At 38.1% G+C, this 26,750-nt stretch overlaps 3 protein-coding genes and 2 pseudogenes across 3 annotated transcripts; 3 read left to right on the plus strand and 2 right to left on the minus strand.

Moving 5' to 3' along the window:
• Nucleotides 1-2,778: 2,778 nt before the first annotated feature.
• Nucleotides 2,779-3,650, plus strand: LOC115745381. Its single transcript, XM_030680904.1, has 3 exons — nt 2,779-2,970; nt 3,170-3,397; nt 3,495-3,650. Exons 1-3 carry the CDS (start codon nt 2,779-2,781, stop codon nt 3,648-3,650), a joined length of 576 nt encoding a protein of 191 aa, XP_030536764.1.
• A 2,042-nt stretch (nt 3,651-5,692) lies between these two features.
• LOC115745382 lies at nt 5,693-6,500 on the plus strand. The gene is made up of 3 exons (XM_030680905.1): nt 5,693-5,905; nt 6,107-6,334; nt 6,438-6,500. Exons 1-3 carry the CDS (start codon nt 5,693-5,695, stop codon nt 6,498-6,500), a joined length of 504 nt encoding a protein of 167 aa, XP_030536765.1.
• A 1,392-nt stretch (nt 6,501-7,892) lies between these two features.
• LOC125316277 lies at nt 7,893-8,809 on the plus strand. The gene is made up of 3 exons (XM_048284283.1): nt 7,893-8,105; nt 8,307-8,534; nt 8,654-8,809. Exons 1-3 carry the CDS (start codon nt 7,893-7,895, stop codon nt 8,807-8,809), a joined length of 597 nt encoding a protein of 198 aa, XP_048140240.1.
• Nucleotides 8,810-9,276: 467 nt separating this feature from the next.
• LOC125316278 lies at nt 9,277-12,462 on the minus strand (annotated as a pseudogene).
• Nucleotides 12,463-19,500: 7,038 nt separating this feature from the next.
• LOC115731603 lies at nt 19,501-22,207 on the minus strand (annotated as a pseudogene).
• Between the last annotated feature and the right edge of the window lie 4,543 nt (nt 22,208-26,750).

Raw genomic sequence — 26,750 nt, forward strand, 5'->3', positions numbered from 1 at the left:
GGCCTTGCCTTGATTTGGGCTTCGCGGCCCCCGCTCGGCCTCGTCCAATAGCGTGTGAGTTTCGGCGACCCTCGCCGGCCACGATAGAAGTAGGAAAGGAAAAAAAAAATATAAGGAAAAAAAAAGAAATATAAGGAAAAAAATAATATTATAAAAAATTATCCACGTTAGTGCTGGCAAGCCACGTAAGCTCCGGCCGACAAAATGGACCGCAAATAATGAAGAAGTTCGTCCATCTTTGATTGTTTGAAAATTTAAATAGTTTTGTGGCTTGATGGTTTCAATTTTGGCTAGCCATTGAAATTCTCTCTCTGTCTATTTTTGGACATAATGCATATTCTAAATGAAGAATTGTTTGGATTGTTTACTTTGAATTAAAGGGTGCGTTTGTTTGAGGGAAAGTATTTCAGAGAATAGGTTTTCTAGACTCTCCCCCGTTTGGTTCGCCAAAAACGATTAAGTGAAATCCCTAATCCGAAGAGGTGAAAACACTTTCCGGAATTGCTTCTCTCAAATTTTTAATATTTTATTTTTTTAATATATCAATATATATATAATATATTTTTTTATATCTTCTTTTTCTTTATCTTTTTAAATTTTTTTTCTTTAGCCGCGAAGCCTCGGTGATGGCTAATGACAGGCACCCTTGTCGGCTGCCTGTCGAGCTCAAGCTCGTCGACCACTTTAGGCGAGATGATCCTTGCCGGTCATCTCGTGTGGTTAGTTGTTGGTCATCGCTGAGGCCCGACAATCGGTGGAGGAAGAAGAAAAAGAAAAAAATAAAAATAAAGAAAAAATGATACAATATAAATAAAAAGTTACTTAAAATTCGAATTTAAATTTTTGGTCTCAGATAAAGTAATGAGATTGAAATAATTTTGCAAATGTGTAACAAACACCTTAAAACATTTTTAGTAACATATCACCAAACAAAGGAAAATAAACCGTTCTCTTGAAAAATGATTTCTAAAAAATCACTTTCTTTTTTTATGGAGGTTTTCCCCAACCAAATGCACCATAAATAAATCCGGCCAAAAAAAAAAAATGCACCATAAATAGATGTTCCCGTTAATACATATGCTACAAGATTTGCTTTTGCAACCGTGTGCCACCTTTTTTTAGTACATATGCTACACTCAGTCCATTAATACATCTTTTTAACCAAGTATATCTTCCGGAAGTGTTTTAGCCAACTCAACAAAATTAATGGCAGTTATTAGCTTTTTACAAAGATAAAGTTAATCTACATAACCCACCCACGCATGGCGTGGTTGGTTGAGAGCGTGCCCTTCTTCGTCCACGTCAAGGGTTCGAAACTCCCGACCGCGTTTCGTGATTTAAGTGGGGGGGCCTGGCGGTGGGTTGTTGGGCTAGTCTCCCCCGAGGTATAGTCGCGGGCGTAAGTCGTGCGGATCCTCGGATAAAAAAAAAAAAAAAAGTTAACCTACATAATAATTACTATAACACATCGCCGGTGTAAATATTTAAAAGAAACACTTATAAAATGAAAATACATATCTTGTATTACGTAGGGACATAGTAAAAATCGCTATGATGCCATCATTCGAGATCATATTTGTTGTGATATTAAAAAGAGGAATAGTCACTTGACTTGAAGCACAAGTTTTCTAAGAACACTTCCTCAAGTCTATCACCAAATATTCAAAAGATATCGCAAAAGATACCAAGCTAGAATTCTCATTCGAATTTTGTGCCGAGAAGACTTGGAATTCTTTTGGAAATTTTTTTTATTATGAAGAACGAAATTAAGGTTCATTACCCTTATAATTCCTTTTAATAATATGACCAACGGAGTGGTCAATTTAAATCAGAACAATAAGCATGTTTCAAAAATCAATTTGGCTAACCCTCATTTTTCTCAAGTTCCTTTCCAAGTTTTTATGCACACATCTTAGATAGATATAGATAGATTGAATAAATAAATGTAGGTACTAACTAATCTAAGTAATACTTTTGATTAAAATTTTCATTAATTTTTTATAAGTTGATGTGATAAAATTATTAATGCAAGTATAAACAATTGAATTACATTTAAGCACGCAGCAAAAGTACGCTAATATCGATTCATAATATAATTTTCTTGAATATAATGGACCTATACGAAAGACTCTTTAATATAAATGACTTGGATAATTTCTCAGACTGACGTTGCCAAAATTGATTTACCATGTTTTAAAATAAAAATTCAGTTAGAACAATTTAAAATCAAAGAAACCCGGTTTTTTTTCAAATGTTGATCTTTTATTTTTTCTTCTGTTTTTATTGTTTGTGAAATGCTATTGTTATCACATTAATTGCCACCCTCTCCAGTTGGCAACGGTAATTAACTAACCCACGTCATCAATTGGAATTATTACGATATATATATATATATATATATATATATATATATATATATATATATATATATATATATATTAAGTTTGACTTCAAAGTGCAATTTCCTAAATTAAACCTACTTCTCCCACTCACCACACCACACGCACAAAATCATCTTGATATATCGGAATGTCTTATTTTATTTCCTATTGTGACTTTGAATTATCATATATACTTGAACCCCACTAATTCCTTCATTCACCTTCGCTTACCTTACCCTACAGTTCTAACAAAGTCTCTCTGGTCTCACCTACCTCCCCTCTCTCTCGCAAAAGCTCAATTTCCATTAGATCTTCTTCGCCACCTCCTCTCTTTCTTCTTTTGGTCCCAATTATAGAAACGAGGCGAGCCACGACAAGAACGGTGACTGATGGATTGATGGTCTCGTCAGAAGATGATCAGGAGAAGGCCGTTCCCCGGTGGTTGAGGCCGATTGCGGGTGCCAAGTTCTACTGCTCGTGCGAGACTCATCGCTCCAAAGAACGCAATTACTACTGTAGAGTTTGCATGGTCTCTTTCTGCAAAGATTGCAAGGAGCAACACGATCGCTCCAAGCACGAGATCCTCAAGGTAACAATTTCCATTCAGAATCGTCTACCATCCAACAATTTTAAGGGCATTTTTTTTTTTAAGAAGTGGGTTGCAAAACTGTGCTATGTAGTACTCTCTTTCTTTGTATGATGAAGAAAACGGGAAATTAAGGTTACTTCTGTTGATATTGAATTTTTCCCCTTGTTAAGATTTTGTTTATGGGTTTTAACCTTCTTAGGTATATAAAACTTCCCATGCGGCATCCTTCAGGGTAGAAGACTTGAAGCCGTTGTGGGATATTTCCGGTATCTGCATGTACACTTCCAACGGGTGGCTGGTCGCCCTCATATACAAAAGGGGAATTGGGATCTCTGGCTCCCGCGGTAAGAAGGGCATCGCAGAGTGCGAATCTTGCTTGTATGGGCTCAAGTCGCCGAGTGCCAAGTACTGCTCCGTGGAATGCAAGGTGACGATCAAGCACTTCTTTTCAAACCAACCTCGTTGTTTCATGTTCTGCAAATTCGAAGAACATTTTCTCACATTTGGGTCCTTTTTTTTGTTAGGTTGAAGCTGCGTTGAAGATGAATGGAAGTGGAAGTATTACCGAGAAAGCAAAGAGGAAGCTAGAAACAATGTTAGAGGAGATTGCTCATGATGTTCACTCATTCAGAAAACGAGCAAGAAAGCAAAAAAAACCGCAGAGAGCTTTGTCTCATTAAATTGATATTTTGTGTAAATTGGGAATGGGCTAATGGGTTTTGGTAAATATGATTACTTTTCCTTTTAATTTCAGTGGTATATTCCTAATACGAAACAATTCTAATTTTTTCCTCACATTTGAAGTGCAGTACTGCAACAATTATATTTTTTTCTTGTATTATGTGGCAGCGGTGCTGGTGTTTTCTTTTATTAAGTATTAGTTACATTAAACTCTGCTAATTTAAAATGTGAATAATTTAACTAGATAAACATAAAAATGTGAAAATATCAAGATTGCCCACTCTCTTTTTTTTCTTTCTTCCTTCTGATTCCGTGACCTAGGTTCAATTTTGCACACTAGGTATTTTCGGAAACCAAAAATGAGACGGATGTCCCAAATTTTCCCTTAAATATAAGCCAAATCAGAGGGAAAATGTATCAAACTTATACCCGCTGGATAAAAATATCATCACTTTTACTTGAGGAACAAAATTACCGATTGTCTTCCGGTTATAAATTTATGCATTTGTTGAAATCTAGCCCTTAAATAACTAGATTCACATGATTTTTTGGACCAGGACTCTTGTAAGCCACCCCATCAACTAAATCCATTAGCAAGAATTTTGGGCTAGACGGTTTCAATTTTGGCTAGCCATAGAAATTCTCTATCCGTCTATTTTTGGTAACCTCCAGTTTGATCGGGGAAACCACAGAAAATAAATCTGATAACGAGGGTTACAGGCTCGGTCAAGAGGAAAAACTATAATAATGTAGCTGCTAAAATTCATTTTGAATATTGAAAACCATTGGTCTTATCTCATTAGATCTGGCCATCTAGATGTATTTTAGTACATGTGTCACATATGTCCATTCTTATTTCTTTTTAAGCAAGTATAACTTTGAGAAGTGTTGTGGCCTATTCAACAAAATTAAGGACGATTAAATTTTTAAAGAGGAAAAGTTAATCTTACAGAATAATTATTAAAAACACCGCTAGTGTAAATATCTGAAATAAGCCGTTATATAATGGAATTAACCACTTGTAATACACAGGGACTTAATAGTGATCGATGCTATGATGTATGATGTCATAATTCGTGATCAAATGTGTTGAGATGTTAGAAAGAAGGATAGTCACTTGACTTGAAGCACAAGTTTTCTAAAACCACTTCGACAAGCCTATCACCAGAGATTGAAAAATAATCTTATAAATACCAAGCTACAATTCTCATTCGCATTGTTTTTTTTTGTTTTTTTTTCTTTTAATGAAAATGTTCCAGCAATTTTCCTTCTAACTAATGCGTTTGAAGAGAAGACTTGGAATTCTGTGGACTTTTTTTATTATTATTATGAAGAACAAGATGAAGGTGGATTGCCTTTATGATTCCTTTTTTGAAATGACCAAGGGAGTAGTGAATTTAACTCAGAAAAATAAACATGTTTAATAAACCAATTTGGCTAACCCTCATTTTTCTCAAGTTCGTTACCCGGTTTTTATTCACATGTACTTAGCTAGATATAGAAAGATTGAATAAATAAATGTATGTACTAATTGATCTGAGTAATATTATGGGTGAAAATTTGATTATTATTTTACAAACTGATGTGATAAAATTATTAATGCAAGTATAAACAAATGAATCACACTTAAGCACGCAATAAAAGTATGCTAACATATCAATTCATAATATGATTTTGCTGATTCTAATGGACCAATAACAAAGACTCGTAAATACAACGTGAGTGCCAGTGACTCAGCGAGACTTATATAAAGGTAACGACTTCGATAATTTCACAGATTAATGAATAAAAAAAAAGTTACAGTTTTATTTGTTGCCCAAAATTGATTTACCTTGTTTTAAAAAAAAAATCAGTTAGAACAATTTAAAATGGAAGAAATCCGTTTGAAAATCACAATTTATTTTTCTCTTTTTATTGTTTTTGAAATGTATTGTAATCGCATTAATTGCCAGCATCTTCTTCGCTACTGCCTCCTCTCTTTCTTCTTTTGGGATTTCCTTCCTCTTTTTCAAATTTTGAAGAAGCGAGCCAAGCCGCGAAAATGGTGGTGACTAATAGATTGATGGTCTCGTCAGAAGATGATCAGGAGAAGTTTGTTCCGCAGTGGTTGAGGCCGATTACGGTTGCCAAGTTCTACAGCTCGTGCGAAACTCATCGCTCTAAAGAGCGCAACTACTACTGTAGAGTCTGCATGCTCTCTTTCTGCAAAGTTTGCAAGGAGCAACACGATCGCTCCAAGCACGAGATCCCAACGGTGATAATTTCCATTTAGAATCCTCTGCATCTCAGGACTTTTTAATGGATTTTTTTTTTTAGTTAGTAGGGTTACGAAACTGTGCAATGCAATACTCTCTATCTTTGCATGACAAGGAAAACTGGGAAATTAAGGTTACTTATCTTCATATTGAATTCTTTCTCTTTTTCTGATTCTCTTTATGGGTTTTAATCTTCCCAGGTATATAAAACTTCATGCATGGCGTCCTTCAGAATAAAGGACCTGAAGCCGCTATGGGATATTTCTAGTATTCATCTGTATACTTTCAACGGGTGTTTGGTCGCCGTCATATACAAAAAGGGGATAGGGATCTCTCGTTCCTGCTATAAGAATCGCGTCGCGGAGTGCGAATCTTGCCGGTATGGGCTCAAGTTGCCGAGCGCCAAGTACTACTCCGTGGAATGCAAAGTGACGATCAAACACATCTCTTCAAAGCAACAGTGTTTTTTTAATGTTCCATAAATTCGAAGAACGTTTTGTCACATGTAGGTCGTTACTTTGCTTTTTGTAGGTTGAAGCCCCGCTAAGGATGGATGAAAGCATGGTTTTAATGAAAAGGCAAAGAGCAAGCTAGAGACAACAGTAGAGGAGATTGCTCACAATGTTCACTCAATCGAGAAACGAGCAAGAAAGCGGATAAAACCGCATAGAGCTTCGGTTCATTAGATTGATTCAAAGATTGGAAATTTGGTAAATTTGGTGTAAGTTTAGGATGGGCTAATGGTTTTGGTACATATGGTTAATTTTCCTTTTAATTTTATGGGTGTATTCTTAATACGGCTGATTGAAACTACTAAGATTTTCGTTATTTTTGTCTCTCTCTCTCTCTCTCTCTCTTTTATTTTTATTTTTATTTTTTGTGTAGGAGATAATAAGAGTGCTATTAGCACCCACTAGATCCGCCTTGTATTTAGAGAAATAAACTCTATTGATTTTTCCTCCCATTTGAAGTACAGTAATGCAACAATTATATATGTTTTTCTTGTCTTATGTGGAATCGGTGCTTGGGTTTTCTTTCGTAGGTATTAGTTACGTTAAACTCTGCTAATTTAGGTTCTACCGACCGAAAAGAGTTACTATTATTATTGTCGTTGTTGTCATTTGCTTATTAATTCAATTTGTTTATTTTGGGATTAATGCTTTCTCATGTTCCAAAGAGGTGGAAAACCAGCGTCGCTTTTGGTTCTCTCAATAAAAAAGTAAAAGTAGAACACCTTTTGTCTAATTAAGTGGATAAAATCGGTGCATGCTGAATATGATTATTTATGTAAAGATAAATCGACGCATTGTGCCTAAATAAGGGGGGCCATAAATGGAACAGAAACAAAACATTGACGCCATTAATCTCTTACTCCACCACGCCAAATGGGCACTTCGAAGATTGAGGCCCAAGCAATCATTGAAGAACCCCTCTTGCCACCGAAGATCTCAATTTTCAATGTAATGATTCTTAATAAAAGAGGGTAGCAAAAAAATTACAATGCCGCTAATAAAAAATCTCAATTTAAAAAAAATGGAACAACTAAAAATCGATGGAAATCACGTTTGGAAAATGCTAATCCTTCTTTTCGTAATTAATTTTTTTTAAAAAAAATTTTACAAATGGGGATTGTTATCTCATTACTTGGCAACTGGAGATGATTGCCAATATATGACATCTAGCGAGTAACGGTAACTAAACCAATCCCATGTCATCAAATTGGAATTATTACGAAATATTCGCAAAATATAGTAAGTTTCGACTTCAAAGTGTTGTTTCCCGAACCGAGATCTTTTGCGCGTGGTGTGATGAAAATCTTGATATATCAGCATCTTGGATTGTATTTCCTGTTTCTTACTGATACTCAGTCCTCTCCACTCCTCGTTTCTTCTCTCTCGCGCAGTTTCCTTACATCTTCGCTGCCCTTCTCTCTTTCTTTTTCTGGGATTTCCTTCTTTCATCAAATTATAGAACCGAGCCGCGACAATGACATTGACAGATGCCATGATGGTCTCGTCAGGAGAAGATCAGGAGAAGGTCGTCCCCCGGTGGTTGAGGCCGCTCGTGGACGCCAAGTTTTACAGCTGGTGCGAGACTCATCGCTCCAAAGAGCGCAATTATTACTGTAGAGTTTGCATGCTTGCTTTGTGCAAAGATTGCAAGGAACAACATGATGGTTCCAAGCACGAGATCATCACGGTAATATTTCTCGTTTTGAATCGTCTTCGTCTCTATTATTTATAACGGCACTTTCTTTTCACAGTGGGTCGCAAAACTGTGCACTATTGTGCTTCGCTATCTTCGTTTGAACTGGGCAACGGGAAATTAGGGTTTCTTCTCCTTATGCTGAATTCTTTACCCTTTAGTTTACTTTTTGTTTATGGATTTTCACCTTCTCAGGCATATAAAGCTTCACACATGGCATCCTTCAGAATGGAGGACTTGAAGCAGCTGTGGGATATTTCTGATATCTGCCCATATACTTTCAATGGGTGGCTTGTTGCCTTCATATACAGAAAGGGAACCGGGATATCTCGTTCCCACTGTAAAAGCGGTGTTGCAGAATGTGAATCTTGTCGGTATGGGCTCAAGTTGGCGAGCGCCAAGTATTGCTCCGTGGAATGCAAGGTGATGAGCCGAACATATCTCTTTGAACTAATCGGGTTTTTGATAGTTTACTACGATGTGAAGATCTTTTTCTCACATATGGTTCGCTTGTTATTTTTTTTTTTTCCCTTTTTTTGTAGGTTGAAGCGGCGTTGAAGAAGAACGGAAGTGGAAGTATGGATTTGAAAGCAAAGAGGAAGCTAGAGACAATAGTGGAAGAGGTTGCTGAAGATGTTCACTCATTTAGGAAACGAGAAAGAAAGCAGCAAAAACCGCAAAGAGTTCCGTCTCATTAGATTGATAATTGGTTTTGTTTGGTACATATGGTTAATTTTCATTTTAATTTTTGTGCTACATTCATGATGTGGCTCATTGATACTACTGGGATCTTCCTAATTTTTCCCTTTTGTGGATCTGGAGAAATAAACTCTAATTTTCTTTTACTTCTATTTTGAAGTATAGTTATGCAACAATTCTCTCTTTTTCTTGGTTTATGTGGAATCGTGTAGGTGTTTCTCTTTTCTTAGTATTAGTTACATTACTCTGCTAAATTCAGTTCTACCTGTTCTCTGTTTTTCCCTCTTTTTTTTTTTTTACTACTACTACTACTACTGTGTCTAATTAGCAGAGTCTTAACTTTTCTGAGTACAATTCATCGTTTCATCAAGAAATGTCTTGTGGGTGAAGAATTTGAAGCAAGAGAACACTAATTCAATTGATTATTTACAGCGAAAGTTCAATCAACAGCATATTTGGGAAAAAATAAATATAAAAATGAATGAACGAAAAAGGAAATATCAACAGCATTAAACTGTAGCTCCGCTACACCATATACACACTTCAAACTTGAGGTCCAAGAAATCATCAAAGAACACTCTTGGGACCAAAAGGTACAGCAACAGATTCGGATTATATTCAAAGTCATATGAATAAGCCGCCTTTGGCAAGGGGCCGATGCAACGGATCCTAATCTTGCTGCCCAGGTCTACCGTTTCGATTTTCAAGACAAAAAGAGGAACGTCTTCTCTCTTCATTGAGAGAGAGGTGCTGAAGTAGAAACGGAACGATGTCGCACAAGCCCCATGCTTGGTGCTGAAGTGCTTCACTAACATCCTAAGCAGAGCCAATGTAGCTGCAACTCAAAAAGGGAACGAACGGGCAGCGAACGAACACATCTTCTCGTGGTTGCTTTTCACGTGGTAACCGAACTTCAGATTGCAGCCAAGCTTTGCATTTTGACATGCCATCTGGACAGACTCCAGGACCTTCGCGATGGCGCGGCATCTGTTGTAGCCGATAGGCATAGACCAGGACGGGCATTTGTTGCTGATCTTTTTGCAGCATGAAGAGCAAGCTATGTGCGCATTAGCGCACTGTTTCACAATACGAAGACAAAGGATTATCAGTTCAGCCATATAACAGCAACCATCACAAAGAATGCCACTTCGTTCAGTATATACAAAATCTTATCCTGAAAAATGTTCATGTACATGGACTTTACTCATGATAAGAGCATAAGATTAAGTGGCACAAGCTAAAATAAGAGCCAAGGTGAAAAAGAAATTGACACAACAGTAGATTCGGTCAAAATTAACATCTGAAAAAGCCAGATCATCATATATAGTCCCACAAAGAGACGCAATTTTTAGTTTAATCCTCAAAAGAGATATCATACATACAACTAGGCTAGTGTACTAACCAGACAACACAATAATGAAGAAACCCTGTTATTTTTCTGAAAACACTGAGGTCAGTGAGAGTAGCACACCCTTCTTCAATTCTCTTTGATCGAGAATCAAGCTTCCTGTGAGGCTTAGTGATTAGAGACAAAAGATTTCTCAGGAAAAAAAATATAAATGTGTTGGCAGAAAAATGATCTGGGGGCCAAACACCCTGAAAGTCCCCATCTAGCGAGATATTCATGCTTTGAACATGAATTCCAGGAGCTCTCCTACTCCAAACAAAAAAGTACAAGACTAAGTGACACTCTCAATACATCCAGACTTCCTTGTCAGGGCTAATTACATATCAAGAGAAGCGCCAAAAGAGTCACCAAGAAGAGGGAGCTTTAGCATGGCAAATTGGTGGATTCTGATTAGGCTACCATCCTCGGTTGATCACGGACGCAGACATTTCATGGTCGGTGATTTTAAAAGATGCAGACATTTCATGATCTAGTGATCCTAAGTGTGTTTTACCTTTTATGTGAACCCACTTCCCAGGTGGAACAGTTCAAAAGACAGCACCAAAAGATAAATGCGTTTCATATGACATAAATCTAGGCCAACCGGCTCTCAGCTACATATGGGTCAAAGAATATCCACTATTTTTCATTAAGACCCTAAAGATTGATTGCCTACTTTCATCCAAATCACTAACTTGTTACCATTTGCACCCAGAATTCTACAATGGGTTTATTGGTCAGAGATTTCTACATTTATTACAACACCAATTTCCAACTTTGGGATCCACTAAGGGCACCAAAAAACACTGCCGATTGCAGCAATTCTAACACGACTCAACCGATAAAGTAACACTGATTCAACATTGCTCAATAAGGTAAACTACTACCAGCACACCCCAGAGACGCCGGTACAATCTGGTCATGTCTGAGGCCAACCGCATGGCCTTTGTCAACGATCAATTACTGAAATCAAATGATAGAGGCCAAGAAAAAACCGTATTTCGACCAGAAATGAAGCAAAAAAGGGCATCCCAACAGAGACCTTAGGCCTTCAATTTACATGCAGGGACTAATACTAATCGAGCAGCTCAATTTCATTTACAATTTGACCCCAAACAAAAACGAATTCACTCACAACCCCCAACTAGGCACGAAAGAATCGAAATTCATCAGAAAGATGCGAGCTTCTCCTCCAAATTCAGCAGTTCTGCTCTCACACAGTCAATTCATGCCCACCAACAACCACAATGGAATCACCAACAAGCAATCAACCAAGAAATGAATACCCGCTCCAAGGAAAATTCAACCTGAAAAACGAGGGCTCGTCAAGGGCTCGAGACAGACGGCGCAGTCGAACACATCCGGGTCCGTGAGAGTGACCTCCAAAGACCCAACCGCCCGGCCACATGGAGGGGACCAACTACGACCGTACGAGTACTCGTCACCGTACCATCTCGCATGCGCCGATCGCCCCCGATCCTGTTCTTCTAATTCTTCCTCGCTTGGGCTCGATTCGTCCGATCGATGTCTTTTTCTCTGCCTCCCACTTCTTCTTCTTTAGTGGGTCGGCTTCGGCTGCGGCTTCGGCTTGGGCTACCTTCTTCTTCTTCCGGTTGATGGCTAGAAGAAGGAAAGCGGCGCCTCCTGCCAAGCCGGGAGCTGCTGGGTACATCGTCATCGTCTTCTCCGTCCACTGAGAATTTCGCCATTACCGTCCTGCTTTATTTCCCTCCCAGTTTGTTAGGCTAACCTGCGAGGCTCGAACTAGATACTACTACTTATAGTTAGGTACATTGGCTTATACGAATGCGAGAGGAAATTATTTCCAACAGTTTAATTTCATTTTATCTTTAATTTTAGGACATTATCTTACGTTTTTTTTATTTGTTTAAGAGATAGATATTAGTCCATTTTATTACTCGTTCGATACACGGAAAAAGTTCCGAAAAGTTCAAGTAAATTTTGTCGACATTCGATAATAATCTCGATACCTATAATTAAGGTATCGAGATTAATTATTTGTCATGTTTGAGACAACTTTTATCATTGATTTTCTAAATAGGAGGGAATTTCAACTTGATTTTAACCTGCTTCTGTGTGGATGTTTTAAACTGATACATTCTCATTGTTTGTCCTTTTTGCTGTATCGGATCGTCATAACAAATTAATTAAAAGTTAATAAACCTAATTAGTCTATCTACCACCTTGGACCTCTAGTTCTACGCTCTCGGCTGCCAGTCGCCAGTCTTCGGCGACAAATTCCATAATCAAAAGCATGAAAACACTCAACTCAAACAATTAGCAAGCTCACGCAACCAATCATCAGAGTAAGAATTTCGAATTTGGCTTTGGTAATTTGATGTCGATCATGGGGTTCGAATGGCATTTTTAATGCCTTCTCCGAGCCTCTGCAAGTGGATAACGAGCCGTTAACCCCACTCAGAAGTTCCGCGTGGACGGAGAAGCTAAAAATGGCATCCAAAGTTCCCGGTGATAGTTTTCTCAGAGGAAAGCATGGAACACGGGACGAAGTCTTGGATGAGAGCTTGTGATGAGAATGTGCAGGCTCTCCGAGAGCTTCGTGATCCGATCTCCGGCGTCGCGAAGGAGCTCTTCGATCTCCCTCAAGAGACTAGGGTTTGAAACTCCAATAGCGCTCACTCAAATAATTATGTTGGATTTTGTGGATGGGTACCGGGCCGCCCAAGATGAGCTAACCCAGCTCATAACACACAAGAATTGAAATAACTGCAAAAGGTGATTAAAAAGAATCACGTTCCTTCGTCGTTTTCTTCTAACGTTCCACAAAAAGAGAGAGCATAGAGAACAGAACAAGAGAGAAAACGATGATGACGACGTTCCTTCTCCTCTCCCCGAATGTGATAACGGGACGAACAATCTCTCGAGGCTGCAATGGAAACGTTTAATCCGTGAAAAACGAGTTGCGTCCGTTACATGGCATACTCCTACGATAGTGATTCAAATATGTTCTTGGACATATTTTTTGAGTAATCTGTTGCATTTATAGTGGGAATCGTTCCCTTCCGGTTACATAGCCAGAGTTCCTAGAACTCGATGTTGCTGAGAAACTCGAAGCTGAAGCTTGTGAGAAGTTCGCAGCTCTCATGTGGCCGTCTGGGAATGCTCTCTTCTAGTAACGACCTTTCTAAAAAAATATTCCTTTGGGTGTCCCTTTCATATAATTTAAATGTTGTTTGTAGATGGAGTGCATGTGTCATTTCCGCGCATAATGTAAGTTTAACTCTTTATAATCTCATACATTTTGGCCACTGACTTGAGCTTCGTTTCGTACTTTTAGTTTTACTCGTTTACAAACATTTTAAATTTACTAACTTGTTTTAGAACTTGCCGATCGCAGTTAGAATAATTACAACTTTTCTCCAATTGAGTTACCAACTAGTTTTGCTTACCAACTTTTCTTACTAACATTTGAATGTATCAACAATTTTATGAAATCGTTAACCTTGTTATATGACATACTAACCTTTCTTCCAGTTTAATGACCCACTAGAATAGTTGGTAAATTAAAAAAAAATAAATCAAATAACTGTTGATAACTAACTCAAATGAGAGTTGATAATTAAGAATTGGTTGATAACTTAATCGGAGAAAAATTGATAAATTATTTAAAGTAAAGTTGGTAATTTCATATGAACGTCGGCAAGTGTAAGGGATTGGTAAGAAAAGTAAACAAAAGTTGGCAAAACATAAGAAAAAGTTTGTCATTAAAAGAAGAAAATAAACTTGCAAATTAATGCAAATGAGAGCTGGCCATAAAAAATTATAGTAACTTAATCGGCGAAAAGTTAATAAGCCACTTTAATTTTTGCTTGCAATTTCTAAAAAAGTTGGTAAAGTTAACGCATTAAGAAATGCAAACACGAGTTTGTATAAGAAAAGTTGGCAAATAAAAAGAAATCAAAAGAACGTCATTGAGTAACTCGTATGAGAGTTGGTAATCCTATACTAAATGGTATATTTATAGGAGAAAAGTTGGTGAGTCACTCTAATTTAGCTTATTAACTTCAAAAGGAGTTAGTAAATATAGAGTTTTGCTAACCAGTGCAAATAAAAGTTGACGACTCAACAAAATAGTCAATAAAACAAAACAGTGACTTAGAAGTCTATCCAAAGATAACATTCCGAATTTTCCAAGACTAATAGCGCAATATTCAACCTGTACCCGGAAAGATTCAGATATGGCCAAAGCAGTGACTCGGTGAGGACGATCTGAGACACGTTGAGGGCAGCAGCAGGGGATGGCCAAACGGGTAGGATCATCGTTGTCGATGGGACTCGGCTAGATTCATGCGCGGGCACTAGTTGTGAAGCTCGGTAAGCCCGGAGGCGTGGCAGCCTCATCGTCTTTGGAGGGGAATTGCAGCCGCTCGTAGACGGACCCGGTCAGCTGTAGCTACGTCGACCAGAGTTGGGGGCGTTTCTCGGTCGGCTTGGTCTCGGCCACGAATGGGGAAGCCTTGGCCGAGACTCCCTCTCTCTCTCTCTATTCTTACGTGTTTCTATGTTGATCTTGGCTGTAGCCTCGGCCGAGACTCCCTCTCTCTCTGGCTCTCTTCATTCCAGTGGGTTTATTTTTAACCACACTAAGCTCAAAGCCTTTTTATCAGTTCTAACTCCAATGCAATTGAATAATTAAACTTACATCATGATATGGCTTAACAAAATAAAAGAGAAAACTTAGACTAATGCACCCGGCAATCGAGACATTGACGTTCAATTCTCATGCATAGATTAATTTGTATCAATCTTCTTTGACTTCATCGTGATAATTGCATTGTCCCTCACAGTAATTTTGATCTTTAATATAAAAAAAACTCATGAAACGAGATTAAGCGTATGACGGTTGAATTAGAAATAACTGCTAATCTTGAAATTCAACGACTAATGGGCTCTGTCAAGGGCCGGGGCAGCAAACTTATTAGTATTTATTTTCTTTTCGACATTCAATTTATTGGATGTGTATTACATTCGCCTGTCAAAATTTAATATATTTTTTCCATGTGGGTCTATAACTACGTACTCTCCTATACCTGGCTTAACGATAGAACCGTTCAAGAGGCTCTTCACGTCGGACCGGCATGCAATGAGTAATGCTACAGCAAAACGCATTTGACTCTCCTACCTAATTATACTATTATTTATCTGTTTATTTCATCCTATTTTGGGTTTAAAAAAAATGATATGCCAGGGAACAATTAGGAAGTGGGCAAGGTGCAACGTGACATTGTCTTTTTAAGTAATGCGTCTGAAGAGAAGACTTGGAATTCTGTTGGACCTTTTTTTTATTATGAAGAACAAGATGAAGGTGGATTACCATTATGATTCCTTTTTTTTTTTTTAAATGAACAATAGAATAGTGAATTTAAATCAGAAAAATAAACATGTTTAATACATCAATTTGGCTAACCCTCATTTTTCTGTAGTACCTTACCCGGTTTTTATTCACTCGAACTTAGATAGATATAGAAAGATCGAATAAATAAAGGCATGTGCTAATTGATCTGAGTAATATTATGGGTGGAAAATTTGATTATTATTTGACAATATGATGTGATCAAATTATTAATGCAAGTATAAACAAATGAATCACATTTAAGCACGCAGCAAAAGTATGCTAACATCAATTCGTTATATGATTTTGCTGAGTCTAATGAATCAATAACAAAGACTCGCAAATATAACGTGAGTGGCAATGTGACTTATATAAAGGTAATGACTTCGACAATTTCTCATATTGATGTATAAAAGATAGTTACATTTTTATTTGTTGCCCAAAATTGATTTACCTTTTTTAAAAAACAAATCAGTTAGTACATACATTTATTTACTCAATAGTTGTACAGCTCATGCGAAACTCATTGCGCCAAACAGCGCAATTACTACTGTAGAGTCTGCATGCTCTCTTTCTGCAAGGAGCAACACAATCGCTCCAAGCACGAGATCCTAAAGGTAATAATCTCCATTTAGAGTCCTCTGCATCTCAGGACTTTTCAACGGCATTTTTTTTTTTTTAATTAGTGGGGTCACGAAACTGTGCAATGTAATACTCTCTATCTTTGCATGACAAGGAAAAAAATAATAATTTAGATTACTTCTCTTCATATTGAATTCTCTCTTTTTTTGATTTCCTTTATAGGTTTTAATCTTCTCAGGTATATAAAACTTCACACGCGGCGTCCTTCAGAATATTTCTGGTATTCACCCATACACTTTAAACGGGTGACTGGTCGCCTTCATATACAAAAAGGGAACAGGGATTTCTCGCTTCCGCTGTAAGAACGGCATCGCGGAGTACAAATCCTGCCGATATGGGCTCAAGTCACCAAGCACCGAGTACTACTCCACGGTACACAAGGTGATGATCAAGAACATCTCTTCGAACCAACGGTTTTTTTTTTTTAATGTTCCGCGAATTCGAAGAACGTTTTGTCACATGTGGGTCACTTTGTTGTTTGTAGGTTGAAACCGCACTAAAGATGGATGAAAGTGCAAGTATTAATGAAAAGGCAAAGAGGAAGCTAGGGGCAATAGTAGAGGCGATTGCTCACAATGTTCACTCATTCGAGAAACGAGCAAGAAAGCGGATAAAATCACACAGAGCTCCGTTTTATTAGATTGATTCAAAGATCGGAAATTCGGTAAATTTGGTGTAAATTGAGGATGGGCTACTTGGTTTTGGTACATATGGTTAATTTTCCTTTGAATTTTATGGGTGTAATTTTTAATACCGCTGATTGAAACTACTAAGTTTTTCGTTATTTCTATCTCTCTCTCTTTTGTGTGTGTGTGTGTGTGTAGGAGATAATAAGAGTGCTATTAGCACCCGCTAGATCCGCCTTGTATTTAGAGAAACAAACTCTATTGATCTTTCCTCCCATTTGAAGTACAGTAATGCAACAATTATATATGTTTTTCTTGTCTTATGTGGAATCGGTGCTTGGGTTTTCTTTCGTAGGTATTAGTTACGTTAAACTCTGCTAATTTAGGTTCTACCCACCGAAAAGAGTTACTATAGTATTATTATTGTCGTTATTGTCATTTGCTTATTAATTCTATTTGTTTATTTTGGGATTAATGCTTTCTCTTGTTCTAAAGAGGTGGAAAACCAGCGTCGCTTTTGGTTCTCTCAATAAATAAGTAAAAGTAGAACACCTGTTGTCTAATTAAGTGGATAAAATCGGTGCATGCTGAATATGATTATTTATGTAAAAATAGATAGAGGCATTGTGCCTAAATAAGGGGGGCCATAAATGGAACAGAAACAAAACATTGACGCCATTAATCTCTTACTCCGCCATGCCAAATGGGCACTTCAAAGATTGAGGCCCAAGCAATCATTGAAGAACCCCTCTTGCCACCAAAGATCTCAATTTTCAATGTAATGATTCTTAATAAAAGAGGGTAGCAAAAAAATTACAATGCCGCTAATAAAAAATCTCAATTTAAAAAAAAAAATAGAACAACTAAAAATCGATGGAAATCAAGTTTGAAAAATGCTAATCCTTCTTTTCGTAATTAATTTTTTTTTAAAATTTTACAAATGAGGATTGTTATCTCATTAATTGGCAACTGGAGAAGATCGCCAATATATGACATCTAGCGAGTAACGGTAACTAAACCAATCCCACGTCATCAAATTGAAATTATTACGAAATATTCGCAAAATATAGTAAGTTTCGACTTCAAAGTGCTTTTTCTTGAACTAAGATCTTTTGTGCGTGGTGTGATGAAAATCTTGATATATCAGCATCTTGGATTGTATTTCCTATTTCTTACTGATACTCAGTCCTCTCCACTCCTTGTTTCTTCTCTCTCTCGCGCAGTTTCCTTACATCTTCGCTGCCCTTCTCTCTTTTTTTTCTGGGATTTCCTTCTTTCATCAAATTATAGAACCGAGCCGCGACAATGACAGTGACAGATGCCATGATGGTCTCGTCAGGAGAAGATCAGGAGAAGGTCGTCCCCCGGTGGTTGAGGCCGCTCGTGGACGCCAAGTTTTACAGCTGGTGCGAGACTCATCGCTCCAAAGAGCGCAATTATTACTGTAGAGTTTGCATGCTTGCTTTGTGCAAAGATTGCAAGGAACAACATGATGGTTCCAAGCACGAGATCATCACGGTAATATTTCTCGTTTTGAATCGTCTTCGTCTCTATTATTTATAACGGCACTTTCTTTTCACAGTGGGTCGCAAAACTGTGCACTATTGTGCTTCGCTATCTTCGTTTGAACTGGGAAACGAGAAGTTAGGGTTTCTTCTCCTTATGCTGAATTCTTTACCCTTTATTTTACTTTTTGTTTATGGATTTTCACCTTCTCAGGCATATAAAGCTTCACACATGGCATCCTTCAGAATGGAGGACTTGAAGCAGCTGTGGGATATTTCCGATATCTGCCCATATACTTTCAATGGGTGGCTTGTTGCCTTCATATACAGAAAGGGAACCGGGATATCTCGTTCCCGCTGTAAAAGCGGTGTCGCAGAATGTGAATCTTGTCAGTATGGGCTCAAGTTGGCGAGCGCCAAGTATTGCTCCGTGGAATGCAAGGTGATGAGCCAAACATATCTCTTCGAACTAATCAGGTTTTTGATAGTTTTCTACAATGCGAAGATCTTTTTCTCACATATGGTTCGCTTGTTTTTGTTTTTTCCTTTTTTTTTGTAGGTTGAAGCCGCGTTGAAGAAGAACGGAAGTGGAAGTATGGATTTGAAAGCAAAGAGGAAGCTAGAGGCAATAGTGGAAGAGGTTGCTGAAGATGTTCACTCATTTAGGAAACGAGAAAGAAAGCAGCAAAAACCGCAAAGAGCTCCGTCTCATTAGATTGATAATTGGTTTTGTTTGGTACATATGGTTAATTTTCATTTTAATTTTTGTGGTACATTCATGATGTGGCTCATTGATACTACTGGGATCTTCCTAATTTTTCCCTTTTGTGGATCTAGAGAAATAAACTCTATTTTTCTTTTACTTCTATTTTGAAGTATAGTTATGCAACAATTCTCTCTTTTTCTTGGTTCATGTGGAATCGTGTAGGTGTTTCTCTTTTCTTAGTATTAGTTACATAATTACATTACTCTGCTAAATTCAGTTCTACCTGTTCTCTGTTTTTCCCTCTTTTATTTTTTTACTACTACTACTACTACTGTGTCTAATTAGCAGTCTCAACTTTTCTGAATACAATTCAACGTTTCATCAAGAAATGTCTTGTGGGTGAAGAATTTGAAGCAAGAGAACACTAATTCAATTGATTATTTACAGCGAAAGTTCAATCAACAGCATATTTGGGAAAAAATAAATATAAAAATGAATGAACGGAAAAGGAAATATCAACAGCATTAAACTGTAGCTCCGCTACGCCATATACACACTTCAAACTCGAGGTCGAAGAAATCATCAAAGAACACTCTTGGGACCAAAAGGTACAGCAACAGATTCGGATTATATTCAAAGTCATATGAATAAGCCGCCTTTGGCAAGGGGCCGATGCAACGGATCCTAATCTTGCTGCCCAGGTCTACCGTTTTGATTTTCAAGACAAAGTGAACGTCTTCTCCCTCTTCATCGAGAGAGGGGTGCTGAAGTAGAAACGGAAGGATGTCAGAGAAGCCCCATGCTTGGTGCTGAAGTGCTTCACTAACATCCTAAACAGAGCCAATGTGGATGCAACTCAAAAAGGGACACGAACAGGGAGCGAACGGACACATCTTCTCGTGGTTGCTTTTCATGTGGTAACCAAACTTCAGATTGCAGCCAAGCTTTGCATTTTGACATGCCATCTGGACAGACTGCAGGACCTTCGCGAAGGCGCGGCATCTGTTGTAGCCGATAGGCATAGACCAGGACGGGCATTTGTTGCTGATCTTTTTGCAGCATGAAGAGCAAGCTATGTGCGCATTAGCGCACTGTTTCACAATACGAAGACAAAGGATTATCAGTTCAGCCATATAACAGCAACCATCACAAAGAACGCCACTTCGTTCAGTATATACAAAATCTTATCCTGAAAAACGTTCATGTACATGGACTTTACTCATGACAATTAGAGCATAAGATTAAGTGGCACAAGCTAAAATAAGAACCAAGGTGAAAAAGAAATTGACACAACAGTAGATTCGGTCAAAATTAACATCTGAAAAAGCCAGATCATCATATATAGTCCCACAAAGAGACGCAATTTTTAGTTTAATCCTCAAAAGAGATATCATACATACAACTAGGCTAGTGTACTAACCAGACAACACAATAATGAAGAAACCCTGTTATTTTTCTGAAAACACTGAGGTCAGTGAGAGTAGCACACCCTTCTTCAATTCTCTTTGATCGAGAATCAAGCTTCCTGTGAGGCTTAGTGATTAGAGACAAAAGATTTCTCAGGAAAAAAAATATAAATGTGTTGGCAGAAAAATGATCCGGGGGCCAAACACCCTGAAAGTCCCCATCTAGCGAGATATTCATGCTTTGAACATGAATTTCAGGAGCTCTCCTACTCCAAACAAAAACGTACAAGACTAAGTGACACTCTCAATACATCCAGACTTCCTTGTCAGGGCTAATTACATATCAAGAGAAGCGCCAAAAGAGTCACCAAGAAGAGCGAGCTTTAGCATGGCAAATTGGTGGATTCTGATTAGGCTACCATCGTCGGTTGATCATGGACGCAGACATTTCATGGTCGGTGATTTTAAAAGATGCAGACATTTCATGATCTAGTGATCCTAAGTGTGTTTTACCTTTTATGTGAACCCACTTCCCAGGTGGAACAGTTCAAAAGACAGCACCAAAAGACAAATGCGTTTCATATTACATAAATCTAGGCCAACCAGCTCTCAGCTACATATGGGTCAAAGAATATCCACTATTTTTCATTAAGACCCTAAAGATTGATTGCCTACTTTCATCCAAATCACAAACTTGTTACCATTTGCACCCAGAATTCTACAATGTTTTTTTTGGTCAGAGATTTCTACATTTATTACAACACCAACTTCCAACTTTGGGATCCACTAAGGGCACCAAAAAACACTGCCGATTGCGGCAATTCTAACACGACTCAACCAATAAAGTAACACTGATTCAACATTGCTCAATAAGGTAAACTACTACCAGCACACCCCAGAGACGCTGGTACAATCTGGTCATGTCTGAGGCCAACCGCATGGCCTTTGTCAACGATCAATTACTGAAATCAAATGATAGAGGCCAAGAAAAAATCGTATTTCGACCAGAAATGAAGCAAAAACGGGCATCCCAACAGAGACCTTAGGCCTTCAATTTACATGCAGGGACTAATACTAATCGAGCAGCTCAATTTCACTTACAATTTGACCCCAAACAAAAACGAATTCACTCACAGCCCCCAACTAGGCACGAAAGAATCGAAATTCATCAGAAATATGCGAGCTTCTCCTCCAAATTCGGCAGTTCTGCTCTCACACAGTCAATTCATGCCCAGCAACAACCACAATGGAATCACCAACAAGCAATCAACCAAGAAATGAATACCCGCTCAAAGGAAAATTCAACCTGAAAAACGAGGGCTCGTCAAGGGCTCGAGACAGACGGCGCAGTCGAACACATCCGGGTCCGTGAGAGTGACCTCCAAAGACCCAACCGCCCGGCCACATGGAGGGGACCAACTACGACCGTACGAGTACTCGTCACCGTACCATCTCGCATGCGCCGATCGCCCCCGATCCTGTTCTTCTAATTCTTCCTCGCTTGGGCTCGATTCGTCTCTCCGATCGATGTCTTTTTCTCTGCCTCCCACTTCTTCTTCTTTAGTGGGTCGGCTTCGGCTTCGGCTTCGGCTACCTTCTTCTTCTTCCGGTTGATGGCTAGAAGAAGGAAAGCGGCGCCTCCTGCCAAGCCGGGAGCTGCTGGGTACATCGTCATCGTCTTCTCCGTCCACTGAGAATTTCGCCATTACCGTCCTGCTTTATTTCCCTCCCAGTTTGTTAGGCTAACCTGCGAGGCTCGAACTAGATACTACTACTTATAGTTAGGTACATTGGCTTATACGAATGCGAGAGGAAATTATTTCCAAGAGTTTAATTTCATTTTATCTTTAATTTTAGGCCATTATCTTACGTTTTTTTTTGTTTTTAATTTGTTTAAGAGATAGATATTAGTCCATTTTATTACTCGTTCGATACACGGAAAAAGTTTCGAAAAGTTCAAGTAAATTTTGTCGACATTCAATAATAATCTCGATACCTATAGTTAAGGTGAGTTTGATATTAATACCATACGAATTAATTATTTGTCATGTTTGAGACAACTTTTATCATTGATTTTCTAAATAGGAGGGAATTTCAACTTGACTTTGACCAAAGGTGCTTCTGTGTGGATGTTTTAAACGGATACATTCTCATCGTTTGTCTTTTTTGCTGTATCGGATTGTCATAACAAATTAAATAAAAGTTAATAAACCTAATTATTCTATCTACCATCTTGGACCTCTAGTTCTACGCTCTCGGCTGCTAGTCGCCAGTCTTTGGCGATAAGTTCCATAATCAAAATCATGAAAACACTCAACTCAAACAATTAGCAAGCTCACGCAACCAATCATTGAGTAAGAATTTCGAATTTGGCTTTGGTAATTTGATGTCGATCATGGGGTTCGAATAGCATTTTTAATGCCTTCTCCGAGCTCCCGCAAGTGGATAACGAGCCGTTAACCCCACTCAGAAGTTCCGCGTGGACGGAGAAGCTAAAAATGGCATCCAAAGTTCCCGGTGATAGTTTTCTCAGAGGAAAGCATGGAACACGGGACGAAGTCTTGGATGAGAGCTTGTGATGAGAATGTGCAGGCTCTCCGAGAGCTTCGTGATCCGATCTCCGGCGTCGCGAAGGAGCTCTTCGATCTCCCTCGCGAGACTAAGGTTTGAAACTCCAATAGCGCTCACTCAAATAATTATGTTGGGTTTTGTGGATGGGTACTGGGCCGCCCAAGATGGGCTAACCTAGCTCGTAACACACAAGAGTTGAAATAATTGCAAAAGGTGATTAAAAAGAATTGCGTTCCTTCATCTTTTTCTTCTAACGTTCCACAAAAAGAGAGAGCATAAAGAACAGAACAAGAGAGAAAACGATGTCGACGACGACGTTCCTTCTCCTCTCCCGAACGTGATAATGGGACGAACGATCTCTCGAGGTCGCAATGGGAATGTTTAATCCGTGAAAAACGAGGTGCGTCCGTTACATGACATACTCCTATGATAGTGATTCAAATATGTTCTTGGACATATTTTTTGAGTAATCTGTTGCATTTATAGTGGGAATCGTTCCCTTCCGGTTACATAGCCAGAGTTCCTAGAACTCGATGTTGATGAGAAACTCGAAGCTGAAGCTTGCGAGAAGTTCGCAGCTCTCATGTGGCCGTCTGGGAATGCTCTCTTCAGGTAACGACCTTTCTCAAAAATATCCCTCTGGGTGTCCCTCTCATATAATTTAGATTTTGTTTGTAGATGGACTGCATGTGTCATTTACGCGCATAATGTAAGTTTAACTCTTTATAATCTCACACATTTTGGCCACTGACTTGAGCTTCGTTTCATACTTTTATTTTTACTCATTTACAGACATTTTAAATTTACTAACTTGTTTTAGAACTTGCCAACAGCAGTTAGAATAAGTACAACTTTTCTCCAATTGAGTTACCAACTAGTTTTACTTACCAACTTTTCTTACTAACATTTGAATGTATCAACAATTTTATGAAATCATTAACCTTGTTATATGACATACTAACCTTTCTTCCAGTTTAATGACCCACTAGAATAGTTGGTAAATTAAAAAAAAAAAATCAAATAACTGTTGATAACTAACTCAAATGAGAGTTGATAATTAAGAATTGGTTGATAACTTAATCGGAGAAAAATTGATAAATTATTTAAAGTAAAGTTGGTAATTTCATATAAACGTTGGCAAGTGTAAGGGATTGGTAAGAAAAGTAAACAAAAGTTGGTAAAACATAAGAAAAAGTTTGTAATTAAAAGAAGAAAATAAACTTGCAAATTAATGCAAAGGAGAGTTGGTCATAAAAAAAACTATAGTAACTTAATCGGCGAAAAGATACTAAGCCACTTTAATTTTTGCTTGCAATTTATGAAAAAGTTGGTAAACTTGACGCATTAAGAAATGCAAACACGAGTTTGTATAATGAAGGTTGGCAAATAAAAAGAAATCAAATGAACGTCATCGAGTAACTCATATGAGAGCTGGTAATCCTATACTAAATGGTAAATTTATAGGAGAAAAGTTGGTGAGTCACTCTAATTTGGCTTATTAACTTCAAAAGGAGTTAGTAAATATAGAGTTTTGCTAACCAGTGCAAATAAAAGTTGACGACTCAACAAAATAGTCAATAAAACAAAACAGTGACTTAGAAGTCTCTGGGATAGACCATAACTTCTTTTTTTTGGGTCAGAACCATAACTTGACTGAAGAAAACCAGCAACCGGAAAGATTCAGATGTGGCCAAAGCAGTGACTCAGCGAGGACGATCTGAGACACGTTGAGGGCAGCGGCAGGGGACGGCGGCACAGGCAGGATCGCTGTCGTCGATGGGACTCGGATAGATTCATGCACGGGCACTAGTCGTGAAACTCGGTAAGCCTGGAGACGCGGCCGCCTCATCGTCTTTCGAGGGGAATTGCGGCCGCACGGCAATGGACCGGTCAACTGCAGCTACGTCTACCAGAGTTGGGGGTGCTGCTTGGTCGGCTTGATCTTGGCCATGAAGGGGGAGCCTTGGCCGAGACTCCCTCCCTCTCTCTATTCTCACGTGTTTTTATGTTGATCTCAAATTCTGACTGCCGACCGACCTCCTTAATTGTGAGGAATAAGACTCTATTTATGGGGTAATTAAGGTTCGGGCTCTCTTCATTCTAGTGGGTTATTTTCAACCACACTAAGCTCAAAGCCTTTTTATCAGTTCTAACTCCAATCCAAGTGAATAATTAAATTTATATCATGATATGGCTAAACAAAATAAAAGACAAAACTTAGACTAATGCACCTGGTAATCGAGACATAGATTAATTTGTATCAATCTTCTTTGACTTTTTTGATCTTTAATTTAAAAAATTCATGAAACGAGTTTAAACGTACGCCGATTGAATTAGAAATAACTGCTAATCCTGAAATCCAATGACTAATGGGCTCTGTCAAGGGCCGGGGCAGCAAACTTATTAGTATTTATTTTCTTTTTGAGATCCACTTTATTGGATGTATATTACATTCGCCTTTCAAATTTTAATATTTTTTTTTTCCATGTAGGTCTATAACTACGTACTCTCCTATACCTGGCTTAACGATAGAACCGTTGAAGAGGCTCTTCACGTCGGACCGGTATGTAATGAGTAATGCTACAGCAAAAAGCATTTGACTCTCCTACCTAATTATACTATTATTTATCTGTATATTTCATCCTATTTCGGGTTAAAAAAAATGATATGCCAGGGAACAATTAGGAAGTGGGCAAGGTGCAACTAGACTTTATCTTACAAATACTCTGTCAGAGACTCAGAGAAGTGATTGACTATTTAAAAAAAAAGGCCTTAAAATGATGTCATGATTTCTCAAGTTCCTTACCCGGTTTTTATTCACACGAACCTAGATAGATATAGAAAGATTGAATAAATAAAGGCATGTACTAATTGATCTGAGCAATTTTATGGGTGGAAAATTTGATTATTATTTGACAATATGATGTCATCAAATTATTAATGCAAGTATAAACAAATGAATCACATTTAAGCACGCAGCAAAAGTATGCTAACATCAATTCGTTATATGATTTTGCCGATTCTAATGAACCAATAACAAAGACTCGTAAATATAACGTGAGTGGCAATGTGACTTATATAAAGGTAATGACTTCGACAATTTCTCATATTGATGTATAAAAGATAGTTACATTTTTATTTGTTGCCCAAAATTGATTTACCTCGTTTAAAAACAAATCGGTTCGTACATACATTTATTTACTCAATAGTTCTACAGCTCATGCGAAACTCATTGCGCCAAAGAGCGCAATTACTACTGTAGAGTCTGCATGCTCTCTTTCTGCAAAGATCGCAAGGAGCAACACAATCGCTCCAAGCACGAGATCCTAACGGTAATAATCTCCATTTAGAGTCCTATGCATCTCAGGACTTTTTAACGGCATTTTTTTTTTTTAATTAGTGGGGTCACGAAACTATGCAATGTAATACTCTCTATCTTGGCATAACGAGGAAAAAAATAATAATTTAGATTACTTCTCTTCATATTGAATTCTCTCTCTTTTTCTGATTTTCTTTATAGGTTTTAGTCTTCTCATGCATATAAAACTTCACGCGCGGCGTCCTTCAGAATATTTCTAGTATTCACATGTACACTTTAAATGGGTGACTAGTCGCCTTCATATACAAAAAGGGAATAGGGATTTCTCACTCCCGCTATAAGAACGGCGTCGCGGAGTGCAAATCCTGTCAGTATGGGGTCAAGTCACTGAGCGCCAAGTACTA

Source organism: Rhodamnia argentea, chromosome 8 (genome assembly GCF_020921035.1).
Source record: "Rhodamnia argentea isolate NSW1041297 chromosome 8, ASM2092103v1, whole genome shotgun sequence".
NCBI classification, from domain to species: domain Eukaryota; kingdom Viridiplantae; phylum Streptophyta; class Magnoliopsida; order Myrtales; family Myrtaceae; genus Rhodamnia; species Rhodamnia argentea.